General features: G+C 48.6%; 1 protein-coding gene across 1 annotated transcript in view; it reads right to left on the minus strand.

The window, feature by feature from the left end:
- Window positions 1-5,690: 5,690 nt before the first annotated feature.
- The window catches only part of CYSLTR1 (cysteinyl leukotriene receptor 1), a 5,518-nt gene continuing 480 nt past the window's right edge, over window positions 5,691-10,728 (minus strand). The window contains exon 2 of the mRNA XM_056491522.1: window positions 5,691-8,755. Coding sequence (XP_056347497.1) covers window positions 7,673-8,713 — 1,041 coding nt within the window. The 5' untranslated portion in view covers window positions 8,714-8,755 and the 3' untranslated portion in view covers window positions 5,691-7,672. The remainder of the gene's footprint in view (window positions 8,756-10,728) is intronic.

Consider the following 10,728-nt stretch of genomic DNA (forward strand, 5'->3'; position numbering starts at 1 on the left):
GTGGTGGCACAAGGAGCATTTCTCAGCTGGCAGAGCAGATCTCTGGGAGAGAACTTGCAAGTAGAATTATGGAGGACACTTTAGGAGAGAAACAGAAAAAAAAAAACCAAATTGGCCCTTTCCCACCTTCCTCATCTTCTTGCTATGAAAAATCTTCCTTAGTGCTTTCCCTGCTGCAGGAGGCTGCTGGGGAGTTTTGGGGAGTCCTTCCAAAGTTTCTGCTCCAGGAACACTGGCTCTGCCATCTCCCTGCTCTGGGAAAGGGGCTGGAGCAGCTGCCAGCTGAGGTCATCCATGGGGATTGTTGTGGGGATTGCCTGGGATGCTCCAGAGGTGAATTTTCCAACCACTGTGAGGAAAGCAGAAGGAATAAAGGGGGTAGAAGCAGAGTATGGAGCTGGTGCATCCATCTCTCTCCCTCTGCTCCCCTGACACACCAGGAAAAAGTCACTTCCCACTTCCCAGGGCAGTCAGGAGTCCTGACTCGTTAGGGGTGAGAGAAGGGTGAAATAAGCATGACAGGATGAGGATAGATCTGTGCTAGAGCTGTCAGAGGGAGGTGAGGAGCTCCTGTGTGCTGGGAAGGGATTTGGGATCTGATCCCAGAGTTCCTCTGCCCTGGTGAGGGATGGGGAGCCTGAACCCCAGTATTGCCTCATTCCCACCTCCTAAGACAAACTGTTTGAGCCACCTCCTTCAATAAAAAGCTTGGGATGACCCTCTTTAGTCTTAATCATGCTGAACATTCCTGCTGGAGCCAAGGGAAAGCCTCCAGACATGGAATATTTGCACCTGGGAATGACTGGTTACCCTGGAGAGCCACCAAATCCTTCCCCCAGTGACACATGTGACCTCTGTGTCTGTTCCAGCTGTTTCTCCAAAAACAAACACACGTTTGGAGAGAACTGCAGCACCCTTGTTTCACAAAGAAATGATGCAATCTCCTTCTCACTTCCCCTCTTTGCTGTTACTTCATCTTTTCTCCCCAAATGGTGCCAGCAGCGTCCTCGGGCATGTATGGGACTTGTGCAGGGCTGGCCTTTTGTCACTGTGTCACTCAACGAGGTTTGTTAATCCCTGCTCTGATCAAAGCTTGCAGGGCTTTAAAATCCTCCTTCTGATGGGTAAAATGCTGTCAGTGCCCTGACCCCTTTAATTTTGGGAGAGGGGTCAGAAAATGCCTCACCAACATCAGGGTCTTGCTCAGCGTTGCCTTTTCACCGCTGCCCCTGGTCTTCCTATTTATGTATTTCTATATGAAATCTAGCAGAATCAATCAATAAAATCTTTAAATATATATTCCTCCATCCAAAAGGAGTGCAGACTCTGTTTGTGTGAGCTGGGATGGCAAAGGTGATGCTCTCCTGTGGTGTTGCTGCTCTGAACATGAGGAAAAGCATCTGAAGTTTAACATAAAATAGAAAGAAACAAAAAATGTTCCCCAATTTACTATTTTCTCAAACAGCCCCACATCTCTTCCCTCTCCCTACAACTCCTGCAGTTTGTATTGACATAATCCTTGTAGTTTGGATAAAGAGCTGGTATTTTGTAGAATTTCAATTTTCCAGGGAAAGCAGGAGATGAAGAATTTACATTTCTTTTTCTTGTAATTGAATTACATTGGGGTTGAAACTTTCCCTTTAACTTATTGTTATCACTATCATTGGCTCACAGGAGGGCAGTATTTTCCTGTCTGTGTTGCTTTTCTAGATTTGATGGTTAATAAACAATATTTCTAATTTTTCCAACTTCCTTCTAAGATTCAGTTTAGCCACAAATTGTGCCTTGTCTGAATATGAAGTGTAAGAGCTGCCTCCTCCTCCAGCAGTTCTTGTTCTTTCAGAGGAACACCCAGTAGAAATAAACAGGGAAAAATCAAAATATGCAGCTCTGCTGAGGGGTCAGTGCTGGTGGAGGAGGCCACGAGCTCTGGCACCTGAGCCTGAGTTTACATAAATTCAGTGTAATATTGGATGTTTGCTGGGTTGTTTCACCAGCAGAATTCCCAGCATGGGAGACAGTTACCATAATTAAACTTTTAATTTGAGTTGAATCATTGGTGCCACTCTCTATGGCTCTTGCTCAGCCCTGCCCAGTGTCCTCTGCCTTGTGCACATGCACCAGGGACGTTTGCTGACCCTCAGAACAACCTCAGATTCTATTTTAGTTTTAATTACAGTGGCAGCAAGCACTACCATCAGCTGGTGTTAGTGGCACAATTTGGATCTGAACGGAAAAATCCCAGGGGGATCCTCCTGCTGGATCCCAGGAGGATCCACCCCAGGAGCTGAGGATGTGCAGGACTGGCTCCCAGGGCTTTGACATCCGTTCCTCAGCACCTCTGGTTCATCACTTCACATCCTTGAGGGCTCTTTTTCCTCCCACAGGATATGATTAACCCTGAGTGGAGTCATGGTGCTGCATCCCAAGATGAAAACCCACCTGAGCTCAGCCTCTGCCCTATTGAGTCCTGCCCAGCCTGGGATTCCTCGTGTGCAGCTCTGGAACATTCTCTGGGACACCTCAGCCTTGCTCCAGTCTCTTCTCTGCAGCTGGGGACCACAAGCCCTTCCTCCCCTTGTTGGGGAGCTGCTGCCCTGCCCTTCCCACCTGGGTACCCAGCAGGAGCCCAGAGCAGCTCTGGAGCCCTGGGAACCTCTGGCCCAGTGATTTGGGATGATGAAGGACGTGAGGAGTGTGGGAGGAGATGCTGCTGACAGGAGGCAGCAGCTCAAGGCCAGTTTGGGGGAACTTTTCATTCCATTTTCCTTGAAAGTCGGTGGTGAAAGGGCAGCACAGCATTTTCCAGCCCTCACTCACGTAAGCAGCTTCCTGCTGTGAGTAATGTGGGGAGGACAGGCAGAGAGAAGGGGCTGTCTCAGGGTTACTCAGAAAGGAAATAAAGCCTCTGGTCCTGGGACAGATGCAATTCTAACAGTCCAGCCACAGGCTGCCTTTTGCAATAACTGCTCCCAAACCCAGCAGCTTCGAGTCAGCCCCTGCAGCCTCCTGGGCTGGTGGGACAAAATGCCTGCAGGAACCTCCTGTGCTGTGTGTCCCCACAGTAGGGACATGGTAACACTCTGCTTCTTGTCCTTGAACCCTCCAGGTGTTGCTGGGGGGCTCAGGGTCTGTGGGAGCCTTGGAATTTTAAAATATCCTGAGCTGGAAGGGACCCACAAGGATCAGAGTCCAGCTCCTGTTCCTGCACAGACACCCCAATAATCCCACCCTGGGCATCCCTGGAGCATCCAAACCCTCCTGGAGCTCTGGCAGCCTTGGGGCTGTGCCCAGCACCCTCTGGGGGAAGAACCTTTTCCTAAAATCCATCCTGACCCTCTCCTGACACAGCTGCATCCATTCCCTGGGTCCCTGCCCCTGTGTCCTCTCTTCTCCAGGCTGAACAACCCAAGTGACCTCATTGCTGAAATGAAACTCAAGCAGATCACCAGGGAGTGGTGCTCCTCACAAATAAAAAAAATTTAACAGGCCAAACCCAAACCAAACTCTGTTCAGTCTTTGCCTCCCCCAGCACAGACCTGCAGCAATGGACCTGGACTTGGAGTTTTTATTAATGATCAGACATGTGGGGTTTTTTGCTGCCTCATTCCTTCTATCCCTCCCAACCTGGTGAAGATCCATCAGGATGGATTTATTGACCTAACAAAGGACCCTTGCTTTGCTCCCAGGGCAGCCTGGTTTCCTCTGGAGCGTAAAAATCCACACTGACAAGAACAAAACAGGCACATTTCCCCTCCAGTGAAGTCTGCAAATATTCCAAAGAGTTGTTTGTACATGTGGCCACTCGCAGGGCTGGGATTAAGAGTTTGGGAGAAGCAGGGTTGAGTTCCCAACCTTGCAGATCCCAAAAGGGATTTGTAACCCCAAGTGTCAGGCTGGGCTTTTCATCCCTCAGGTTTGCTTTCAGGAATGTTTCTAAGAAATTTTTTTATTGCTTGCTGAATGTTTCTAAGATATTTTAGTGCTGATGGTATTTCAAAATCTGATGGGCTTTCTTTCATTTTTTGCTCCTTAGTTTTTTTTTTTCCTCTGGTAATAATGTTGTACCCTGTGTAGGAGAAGGATAAAGAGCCTGGTGTTCTCCCTCCTGCCATGTGGGAGAAGTCCCTCTCCTAATGTCAGACCCCAGTGGAAATTGGGAAAAAATGCTAATTTAATGTTTAGCTTGAGAATTAACTCCTGCTTAAGGGACCCAGAGCTTCTCAGTGCACAGATCCCTGGGGAATCCAGGCAGTGGGAATGGACTGAACCCCTGCAGCCCCAAAATTTGTGCTCAGGGATGGGAGGGCAGGAGGCACCATGAGGAATGAGAGGAAATCTCTCTGTATTGCCATTTCTTGGACTTTATTGCTCATTAAACTGAAGGGCTGCTGGCTTCTCCCATCCTGCAGAAGTTTTATAGAAAAGCACTTTATGGAATTAGGGGGAGCATGTCCCATGTGCAGTTTTGGAACTTCCCAGCTGTGCCTGTGTGGCAGCTCCCTTTCCTTTGGTGGGAGACAGGCTGGACCATCCCATTCCCATACAGAGAACCAGTTTCTTGCAGAGATTTTCAGCCACATCTGAAAATGGTTTGGCCAGAAATAACCCTCCCAGATACACCCAGACCAAACTGGCACGAGGAGGGGCTGTAGCCACCACCAGCTCCCACTGGAAGCTCTGCAGGCCCATACTGGGATGGTCATTTTATGGAAAATCAGCATTTTTTAGGCAAAGTTGGAGCCCAAAGCAGGAGGAGGGAAGGTACTGGGTCCTTCCCAGCTGGAGCATCCATCCTGAAAAATAGGAAAAAGCAAAAGGAAGGCAGAGAGGGAAACCCAAAGATTGTCAAATAAAATGGAGGAGGGAAAGAACAAAAGTATCAACAGCAGAGGAAACAGGAGAGTGTGACAGGAGAGGAACCGGGGCTGGACTAAGTGAAAAGAGGAAACCTCGGCAGCCACAGGCGGCTCCGGGAATGGCTCAGCACTAGGGGACACCCTCGGACCAGAAACTGCAGCAGAAAATAGCCCAGTTCGCAGCAAAAACCCAACCCACTCACTTTCGTTTTCTGTGCCTCTCCGTCACCGCACCAGGGTGACACTCGGCCCCCTCTTCATGTCGTACCACCCCTAAAAACACCACAATTCCTAACTTGCCCCAGCCCAGTTTCTCTGCACAGGTTTCTTTCCTGAGCAGAACCTGCCTCGGGTTTGCTGACACTTTTCTGTGTCCACAGGGCAAAGGCAGGGACATTGTCACTTGAACTGATGGCAAAGTCCCTCCTCACCCCTCCGGGCTGGAGCTTTATGAGCAAACACCCCCTGCAGACCCTGCTTTGGTGAAATCCAAGGAGAAAACACTCCCACACAGAACAGACAAAAAAATCCCCCTCACCCAAGAGCATTCCTGCCCTCCAAGTGTCTTCCAAGTATTTTCTGTCTCTAAATCCCAATTTTCCAGCTGCTGTTTGTTGGGCTGGTCCCCCACTGCAAGGTCAGCCAAGAGCATCAGAAGTGTTTTGGCTCCATCAGGTCCCCAAACAGCAGCTCCAGGTGAATCCTGAAAAGTTGGGCTATGGCAAAGTCCAGCAAAATAACTCCCTAAGCATCTCAGCAACATCTGTGCTGCTCTAAGTGTTTATAACACCATTATAAATTATTATTATTAAGCAAATATTACACTTTAGTGCTGTGTGCAAGTATAGTTTTATTGTAGGGAAGAAGAAGCTGTAACAGAGACTTTCAAACATTAAAATTTCACAATTTTTTCATTTGCTTTTCAGTAATGTTTTTTAAAACAGGCTTTCCTATTGCACAAGAAAAGAAAAAAAAAGCTGCCATTTCCTTTGCCATTAACATTGTCTCATTCAAATAAAAAAGGCAAAACATTAAAAAAAAAAACCTCTGGTACAATAAAAATGCTTTGCAATATGTACACAGATATATATACACACACTTAGCTTTACTGTACAATATTTTAAACTTTGGGAATGGGCATGTTATTCTTGCATCATCTGAATAAAAATCCAAGAGGATTTTTATTTACAGTTTCACGTCTTTAAAGCCTGGAGACACAAGTGGAATACTCAGTGCTGACCCTTGAAAATGAGTTTTAGCCAATTCATCTGTATTTTTTCCCTGAACAATTTGCAGTTCTGGCTTTGAACTCTTGTCACTGCCCTGGGGATTTGTGGGGTCTCTAACTCTCCTCTGCAGCAGCAGCTTTCAGCCCTCTACCACTTTATCCTCCAAATTTAACAAAACAATTTCAGATCTCCTTGGAAATTCACATCCATCACTTGTCCTGCAGGTGAATTTGGTTTTTTAAGTGTTTTTTGCTGAGCCAGGGCTGTGGTGCAAAAAAAGAATTCACACTCTGTACAGATAATTTCTCCAGCAGATGCCTGTCCAAGCCAAACTCCTTTTGCTGACTGTTATTCTTCACTATTAAAATTGTTTTCTTTATTCAAGATAACATCGAGTAATTTCATAAATACCATATCCAAACACACTTGCTGTTCATTTATCAACTCCTTCTCCAACTGAGAGGTTTAATCCTACAAGAATTTCTATTTCTGTTGGGATGTGTTGCACATTTCCGGCCAGGCTCTGCTCCAGCAGAACTGGAGCTACCTTCCTGCAGATCCCCTGGAAAAGTACAGGAATGTTTCCCTCCATGCAAGAGGTTGAAGTTTTTTCTTTACAGAAGAAATATTTTTTTCAGGATCACATCTCATCCAGACTCAGATTTTGACTCTACAGCTCTTCCTAAAGATCTTTCTAAGGGCCTCCTGTTGCCTCTTTGCTGCCACGTGTGGGTGGGGTGAACACTCTGGAACAGGATCAAACATCCTGGAGAGCTTTATTTATATTTATTATTAATTAACACCCTTGGCCAATAGTTGAGAAAGGTAAATCTGACTCCAAGCATGCAGAGCTGCACTTTTACCTAAAACTTCCCCAAAAACAGGAGTGAAATTCTGAGTCCTGAAGCCATCACTTCAGGACAAGTCCTACTGAAATAAATTCCCTCTTGTCCTTATTCCTAAGTTATCCTGCACAGTAGGAGACTGCAATTTTACAACTGATCCCATGGATTTTTCTAGAAACTGGGAAAACACCGGCAAATCTGCTGCCCACCAAAACCTCTCGAGCTGCTCGCTGGGGGTGGGAGAGGAGCCCATCCTGATCTGCAGCCCATGCACAGCCCTGGGAGCCTAAAATATAATGAGCATAAAAACCAAAATCCAGCAGCAGCTGGGAGCAGGGCAGGAATTATCCTGGCCTCGCTGTGTAAATAACTTGGCGGCTGTTTGAAGATCCAGTGAAAACTTTGCCCTCACAGTCTGTCAGGAGCTCCCCACACGCTGCAAGCTTTGTTTACATTTCCCACTGGCTTGGGGAATTAACGCTCTTGGAAAGTTGTGAAACGAAGCAAATGCCCAAATATAGCTCGGGAAGGGGTTTGGGAGTTCAGCAGCAGCTCCACCGTTTGCTGGTGGTGGCTGCTCTGCCCCACGCGGCTCTGGGGGCTGCCCCAGCTCTGCCACCAAGCACCACAAACCAGGGGCTGCCCACAGTTATTTAACTGCAACCAAAAACCTCCATCCCATCTTCTGGATGGAGATCTCCATCCTCCAGCAGAGCTCTGATGGGAAAGCTGAACCTCCTTACAAAGGAGCCACAGCTGCCTTTCCATTCTCCCTCTGGCTTTCTCCAAAGGGCTCCTCCTCCTTGTCCTTCACGGAGACCTTTTTCCTGAAGGCCTGCGACAGGCTGGAGGAGGACATCTTCCTCAGCGTGGTGAGCCGCTGCCGGAAGTTTCCCCCGGAGAAGAAGTAGAGCAGGGGGTCGAAGCAGCAGTTGGCGGCCGCCAGGGGCAGGGTGACGATGACGGCTTTCTGCAGGAAGAGCGTGTCCCCGCAGGCGGGGCCCTGGCGGCGCAGCGCGTGCAGGTGCACGGTGCGCAGCACGTGGTAGGGCGTGAAGCTGACCAGGAAGGTGGCGGTGACGATGACGATCATCCACACGGCCTTGCGGCGGTTGGCCTCGTTCTTGCGCAGCGAGTTGCGCAGCAGCGTGCGGATGATCATGGCGTAGCAGATGGTGATGACGGCGAAGGGGAGGATGAAGCCCACGAAGAGGGCGATGAGGTCCAGGATCACCACCAGGTTTTTCTTCTGGGAGTTCTCGGGCGGCTCGAAGCACTTGGTCTTGTTGCCGTGCTCGTAGGTGCCGTTGCGCAGGAAGGGCGCGCTCGTCAGCGTGACGAACACCCAGATGCCGACGCACACGAACTTGGCCTTCCTCTCCGACACCAGGCCGATGTTGCGCACCGGGAAGACGATGGCGATGCAGCGGAAGAAGCTCATGGCCGTCATGAAGAAGATGCTGCAGTAGAGGTTGACGTAGAGCGCGTAGGACGAGAGGCGGCACAGGAAGTCGCTGAAGAACCAGTGGCCCTTGTGCACGTAGTAGATGACGCGCAGGGGCAGGGTGAGCACGCACAGGAAGTCGGACAGGGCCAGGTTGAGCATGTAGACCTGGAAGGCCGTTTTCTGGCGGTAGGTGCGGATCAGCACGTAGAGCACCACGCCGTTCCCCACGAAGCCCAGGATGCTGATCATGGAGTACAGCGTGGAGTAGACGCTGTTGCGGAAGTCGTCGATGGAGTGGTGGTGGCACGAGAGGTTGGGGGACAGCGCTGTCATGGTGCCCTGCTGAGGCACCAACCCCCTGGGGTGGTGTCAGGCCTAAGGGGGAAAAGCAGGTGAGGTAAAGCAGCACAGGAAAAGAAATATCTGTGATGGAATAAGAGGGAAAACCTGTCATCTCTCTCAGACCCATCCCCACTACACCCACCTTTCTTCACCAGGTACCAACAGCTGGTTATGAGTGACAGAATGTGGCAGAGCCATGGAATCACATCACAGGACCACAGAATCCTTAAGACTCATCGTCAAGATCATCAAGTCCAACCATCAAGCACCACCACCACCACCACTGATCCATGTCCTCAAGTGCCATGTCCCTGCTTTTTTAAAGATTTGATGGCTCCAGCATCTCCCCAGGAAGCCTGTTCAGGGTTTGATGAGCCTTTTGGTGAAGGAATTTTTCCTAATGTTCAACCTAAACCCCCCCTGGGGCAACTTGGCGTCAAGTCATCCGGACATTAAATTGCCAAAAAATCTCTTAACTCCTCTCAAACTGAGGCAGCTACTCAGCAAAACTGCAGAGAGGGATAACGAAGGTGACAACAGCACTATGGAATTTAAAATAGGAGGAGTGGACCCTAATAATTGTTCAGCCCTGATTCTCCTCTTTTTAAAATTGATTTTCAGTTTCTAATGGTTCAAACACAGAACCTCCCTTGCAGCCTGAGACCATGAAAAGCTGCGAGATCAGAACTGCAGGACTAGAGCCAGCTGAAATAACAGGACACCACAACAACAACAGAAGCTGGGTCAAGTTCAGCCATGGGAACCCACAACTGTACCATGAATATGCTCAAAATTTCTGTCAGATGTATTTTCACCCATAAGAGTAACTTGGCAGTGTTAGGTTCTCTGTCTGCCCCCAGGACTGACAGAAGTCAGAATACAGAACTGTCCTGGGATGCTCAAGCCTGCCAGGTGTCAGCTAAATTTCAGCTGTTTTGGTGTTTGCACTTTTTAATGAGTCCTTTGATTATCTGCAATGCACAAACGAGCTAAAGCTGAGCAGTTTGGGACTGTCACCACCCAAGGGCAGAGGGGTGGTGTTCGTTAGAAATCCTGAACAAAGCTGCCAGTCCACGTGTCAACGATCTTTTATGCTTTTATTACATTATGGCCTTAACTCCAGCAAACCAGCCCACAATTTAAACAACCACTCGAGGTATTTGTCCAAAAGACAAGCAAGACTTGTTTCTACTGTATTTCTAAACATAATTTGAGTTTTGCAACCAAAGGGAAACTGATCTTCACAATCCAATTGCTTAAGCGTGAGAGAACATGACGCCCAGAAATGCATCTGTGAAAATCAACAAGAATCTCACAAAATAGCATTTCCCAGCTGAGGCTTTGCATTTTCATCATGCATTGAAGAAAAGCATCTCTTCTTTCATTCTGTGGAAAGGCTCTTTTTTATTTGTACAGTCACGGTTCACTGAACCATTTATTTTTGTGCTGGTGAATTCAGCTCGCTGGGAATGTGAAAGAGAACAAGCAGTGGATGAGAAAAGGTTCCCAAAGGGAGCAAAGCCCTAAACCACTGCTGTTCTCCCAGTCTGATGCAGCACAGATAAATTGATCGTTTGCCACAGAATCACAGACTGGTTTGTGTTGGGAAGGGCGTTAAAGCTCAACCCATTCCACCCCTGTCATAGGCAGGGACACCTTCCACTATCCCGGGTCCCTTGCACAATCCAGGGATGGGGCAGCACAGCGTCTCTGGGCAGGCTGTGCCAGGTTCTCACAGGAGAGAATTTATTTCTAATATCCCACCTTTCCCTGGCAGTTTGAAGCCATTCCCTGTGTCCTGTCCTTCCATCCCTTGTCCCAAATCCCGTTTCAGCTCTCCTTTAGGCACTGGAAGGGGGTCTAAGATTTCCCTGGATCATCCTCTTCTCCAAATGAACACCCCCAGCTATCCCAGCCTGGCTCCAGAGCAGAGGGGCTCCAGCTCTCGGAGCATGTCTGACCACCAGCAGATCACACTCCGTTTAATTACACATCCCAAAAGCACA

The sequence above is a fragment of the Oenanthe melanoleuca genome, chromosome 4A, assembly GCF_029582105.1.
Source record: "Oenanthe melanoleuca isolate GR-GAL-2019-014 chromosome 4A, OMel1.0, whole genome shotgun sequence".
NCBI classification, from domain to species: Eukaryota; Metazoa; Chordata; class Aves; order Passeriformes; family Muscicapidae; genus Oenanthe; species Oenanthe melanoleuca.